Source organism: Candoia aspera, chromosome 2 (assembly GCF_035149785.1).
Source record: "Candoia aspera isolate rCanAsp1 chromosome 2, rCanAsp1.hap2, whole genome shotgun sequence".
Classification (NCBI taxonomy): Eukaryota; Metazoa; Chordata; class Lepidosauria; order Squamata; family Boidae; genus Candoia; species Candoia aspera.
In genome coordinates this window covers 105,608,124-105,613,092 of record NC_086154.1, presented here as the reverse complement: position 1 = coordinate 105,613,092, position 4,969 = coordinate 105,608,124, and the positions used below count along the sequence as shown (strand labels likewise).

Sequence of the window (4,969 nt, the reverse complement as noted above, 5' to 3'; positions counted from 1 at the left end):
GGAGGGAGGAGAATGTGGTTGGGCCCCTACCTAAAAGAGTTTTGTTTTTCAGGAACAAAGAATTGCTCTCTTTCTCTCTCTCCCCCTCCCAAAAAACTGTCCCAAGTCAAAAAAGGGAGTACACAGGGATCTGAACAAGTCAGAGAACTGTTTTTCAACACCAAAATGATGGATCCATTATAATATCCCCACAGCAAGAGTACGCCATAAGTCTTCTAACCTATATAAAACTCAGCTGTTTGGGGGGGTTAAGCTCAATACCACTACCTTTGTTGGTAAATTAACCCTAAGCCCCCTCCAGTAACCCTGTTTTTGTTCCCAAGGGTCTGTTGAGAATGGAGAGACTCTCAGGCACAGTTTAGGGAAATGAGCAGAAGCGGGGCTCCTCAGCTGCTTCTGGAGAGGAGGAGGTAGCCCGGCTCTGTTCTATGACTCGCCCTCTCTTGGGCCAGCAAGAACTCAGCAGCGGAGGGCTGTCTCCGATTTTTGAAATCTTGCTCTCTTCAAAGTAACCCTACCTAGCACTGTGCAAAGGCAGTTCCACAATGCTGAGCGTCATCGAGCAGCATAAATAGCAAGCACGAGTGAATGTGAGGATTGGGAAGGCACAGATTTCAAACATACTTGGCTCTCCCTGTCTCTTTTTCGCACACCCATTCCAAATGCCTTAAGCATTTGGGTCTCATGCTGCTGCTTTCTGTCTGCGAAGACCCCTTAGTCATATTCCAGCCAAGTCTGCTGTTTTTTTTCCCCCCTTTATTTTATTTTATTGCCCAAGAAGAAACCTCAGCAGCTGGATTTCACTGAAGTCAGGTTTGAATCTAGATTTTATATGTTTACTTTATTTGCTGTTTTCTCCCCTTATTTGGTAACTCCCTGCAATGTGGATGGTTTACCTGACTGCCTGCCTGAGATGAAAGATAAGTCCTTTCTGAGCAGCTTGAAAAAATTGTGATGTACTTGGATTAATGCAAAATGTAAAGCTAAGCTATAGTCAGTGTTGGTTGGGGTGTTTCTTTAGATCACCCTGGGCATGCTGAAAATTTGATTTGACAAATTGATTCAGTTGTAAAATCAGTTCAGCACAGCGGAGTCATCCTGCTGTCTTTGGGGGGGAGGTGAATTGTCACTTGGGTCTTTTTAATCTCTTTCCAAACTGAGCAGAGATCAAGTGATATGGTAGATGTAGCATAGTTTTGGCAGAAAACCAGTCCTATAATACTTTGCAGGAGCTTGAGGTCAAAGGAGTTATAAACTTAAATACATTTAATGTGCAGGGGGCTGAGGCTGTGATTGCTGCTGTTGTTTGAAAGGCAAATAGAGCAGAACTTACTGGCAGGCTGAGAACTGTCAGGCCTGACAAAGGAGTTAATTATTTCCTCCATAACTTAGCCTGAGCAAAATCTCCCCTCTGAAATTAGTATTTATTTATTTATCAATTAAAGTATTGCTTTGGGAATAAATGCTACAGTATTGCCACACCACCATCCCCCTTTATTTATTTATTTATTTATATTACTCAGTTGTCTGATAAGGAATATCTTGTCTTCCTTGCGTGTGTGTGTGTGTGGGTTTGTGTAAATCAGCATTTGCAAGGTAGCTTTTATAGTCCTTGCAAATTTGCATGGAGATCATACAGCAGATAAATGAATCCTGTGAGGTAGGCTAGGCTGAGCGAGATTAAAAGCCAATGAATTTCATGACTCACTTGGACCCTTTATGCTGAAGCTTTCAGGTCTCAAGGTGACAAATTATTCAAATGAGCTCCAGGCAGATTATCATAATTGGACTGAATTTACTATCACAAAATGTGCTCTAAGTCAGTTGGCTTTGAAAGGCCAAACACATTTATGGAAGGTCACTACTAAGGGCTGATAAAGAGCAAACTGCAATTGTGCCCCAATGCTACTGCAGCAGCGCTAAGTGGCATATGGATTTTAAACATGGTAACTACTGATTTTTATACAGTTTGAATTGCTTTAAAGATAACAATAGATAGCACCAGGCATGTCATATCTCATACCATGCAGATACTATGAATTGCTGGTATTTATAATGTGCTGTCAATGTATATAGCGTTTTATAAGGAGCAGATATGACAAACCCCGTTACCCAAGGAACTTACACTCTAAAATAGATCTAGGGAAATGGAGGGAAGAGGGAAACTGAGGAATCAATAAGCAGAAGAAAAACCCTTCCATTATACATATTCTGATATAGCTACATACTAGACTATAGAACAATTTAAAGAATACCCTGAAAAAGTGGGTTTTGAAAAGGAGAGGTGGTCACATGAAAGAATCCTAAAGGACAGTCGACTTATCAAGCAGTAAGGGAAAAGTTGAGGAGTCACAGCAAGGAGCAGGAAATGTTTAGATGGCTGAAAGAGGTAAGAACAAGGCCATGGGAGATTTTGAAGGAAAGGACAAAAAGCTTTTGCAGGATCCAAAAGAGAAAGCAAAAGAAGGGTTATAAGGAAGAAGTTGCATGGTCAGGTCAGAATGGTGTGGATGATTCTAGCAGTGTAATGCCAATAGTGAGACCTGGGAAAACTAGAATAGTACCCTATATAGTTATATATTTGTCTACCAAGAAATTGTATTCAGGCATGCAACTAGGGTCTGTGTCACCCAGGGCAAACTTGGATTCCACGCCTATTCTTGCACACCCCCCCCAGCGCTTATTTTGGCACCCCCCAGCGCGGCACCCGGGGCACATGCCCCGCTTGCTCCCCCCCCCCCCCAGTTGCAGCCCTGATCGTATTCACAGTTAATTCACTACTGAACTGAGTTAATGTTTACAAAAGGCCATTTAGGTTTATTTTAGTGAAACATAATGATGGCTGTAAGTGTCTAGATATATTATTAGACTTGTTCATTCCAGCTACATAGATGTAGAACAGTGGTCCTACTCAGGCCCGCAACTAGGGTCTGTGTCATCCGGGGCAAACATGGATTCCACGCCCATTTTGGCACCCCCCCCAGCATGGCACCTGGGGCACATGCCCCGCTTGCCCTCCCCCTCTAGTTGCGGCCCTGGTCCTACTGGGAAAATATTTTAGAACAACTAGATAGCACACCTGTCCCTTTTCCTTATTACAGATAGCTGGATGGCTAGATCTGGACTAACACTAAGTTAAAAGGAAGCAAATGTGGAAGCAGCCAAATACCCTATCCCCCCAAAAAAAGAAAAGCCACCCATCTAGCAGTTCCCCTGTCAACAAGCCTGAGAAACATGGAAGCTACAGCATTATATTATTCTGCCTTACAGTGTTTTTTCTGCCCTTTCTCTAGAATAAATACAAGGCTGAAGATCACAGGTGCTTCTGACATTTCAGCAGAAATTAATCTCGGCTCAGCAGTGCTTCCTTCCGTTCCTCCTTCTCTTTGAAGAGTCAGATACTGCCTGCTGCTGATTGCTCAAGGCATGTAGAGTTGGACCCTTTAAGAGAATGGAAGGCCCCGTCTCCTCCACTGTCAGGGTGGCCACAAACACAGAGGGTGGCAGCCCACTCAGAAGCAACCCCAATATTTCTTCCAACAACACATGGGGTGAGGCCTTCACTGCCACCTCTGTGGAGGACATCGTGGCCACCTGCACCATTGGGACCATCCTCTCTCTTATGTGCATAATCGGGGTGACAGGCAATGTCTACACCTTGGTCGTGATGTGCCACTATATGAAATACTCTGCCTCCATGTACATCTACATCATCAACTTGGCCCTAGCAGACCTGCTCTACCTTCTCACCATTCCTTTCATTGTGGGGACTTATTTCATCCAGGAATGGTACTTTGGAGATTCAGGTTGCCGGATCCTTTTCAGCTTGGATTTCCTCACCATGCACGCCAGCATTTTCACCTTGATGGCGATGAGCACAGAGAGGTACTTTGCAGTGCTGAAGCCTTTGGACACCGTGAAGAGGTCAAAGAGTTATCGGAAGGCCATTGCCCTCGTTATCTGGGTTGCATCTCTGCTTCTCACCCTGCCAATGCTGATCATGATCCAGCTGGTGCAAGGGGAAAAGAATATCTGCCTCCCCACCTGGAGCAAACTGTCCTACAAGATCTACATCACCATCCTCTTCTGCACCAGCATTGTTGGCCCTGGGGTCATCATTGGGTACCTCTACATTAGGCTGGCCAGAACCTACTGGGTGTCCCAGACAACCTCCTTGAAAGAGACCAAACGGCTCCCCAACCAAAAAGTGCTCTACTTAATCTTCACGATTGTGCTGGTCTTCTGGGCCTGTTTCTTGCCTTTCTGGATCTGGCAGCTGCTCTTCCAGTACTACGAGCCTCTTCCCGTGTCTCCAAAGGCCACAAGGAACATCAACTACCTGACCACCTGCCTGACCTACAGCAACAGTTGCATCAACCCTTTCCTCTACACCCTGCTGACCAAGAACTACAAAGAGTATTTGCGGAACAGGCAGCATTCCTTTCACAGCAGCCGCAGCTACTTCCAAAGAAGGAACAGATTTCAAAGGATTTCTGGGAGATCTTTGTCAACAACCAGCCAGCATTATACGGAGACTTTTATGCTTCCACCCATTCCAGGGGGAAGTAATAGCCCATGATGAAAGAAGCACATTTCCAAAATCAAATATCATCAAAGTCAGAAGAAGTAAGAAAGCATAACATTTGAAAGGGAGGGACTGTAAAAGAGGTACATCCTGGTTTTAGAGTGTTGATGTTATTTGTCATCATAGTAAATCAGAAAAAAAAGTACGTATTTCATACAATCCATGACATGTCACTGTAAGTTTTGCTTGAGATTTTATTATTCATATTGTGAACTATAATCACTCGAGCAGTTATTTGGAAGATAAGATAAATGAATAAAAAACGTGTTAATTTGTGTGAGCTTGAGAGCAGATGACACCTTTATGGAAATTGAATTTGAGGGAAATGTTTGGCTTTCTACTGAATTCATATAAGCTAAATTCAGATTTGGGGACATAAGCCTT

At 43.8% G+C, this 4,969-nt stretch overlaps 1 protein-coding gene across 2 annotated transcripts; it reads left to right on the top strand.

Annotated features, from left to right (window-relative positions):
- Positions 1–597: 597 nt before the first annotated feature.
- On the top strand, positions 598–4,663 carry LOC134492333 (urotensin-2 receptor-like). 2 transcript variants are annotated; one of them, XM_063296509.1, is made up of 2 exons: positions 598–808; positions 3,294–4,663. In XM_063296509.1, exon 2 carries the CDS (start codon positions 3,452–3,454, stop codon positions 4,577–4,579), a length of 1,128 nt encoding a protein of 375 aa, XP_063152579.1. In that variant the 5' UTR covers positions 598–808; positions 3,294–3,451; the 3' UTR covers positions 4,580–4,663. The 2 variants fall into 2 exon arrangements, with proteins under 2 accessions (XP_063152579.1, XP_063152578.1); XM_063296508.1 differs by having other exon boundaries at positions 598–813.
- The last annotated feature ends 306 nt before the right edge of the window (positions 4,664–4,969 follow it).

Coding starts and splice junctions, on each gene's coding strand:
- LOC134492333 (XM_063296509.1), top strand. CDS start 3,452: ATGGAAGGCCCCGTCTCCTCCACTGTCAGGGTGGCCACAAACACAGAG.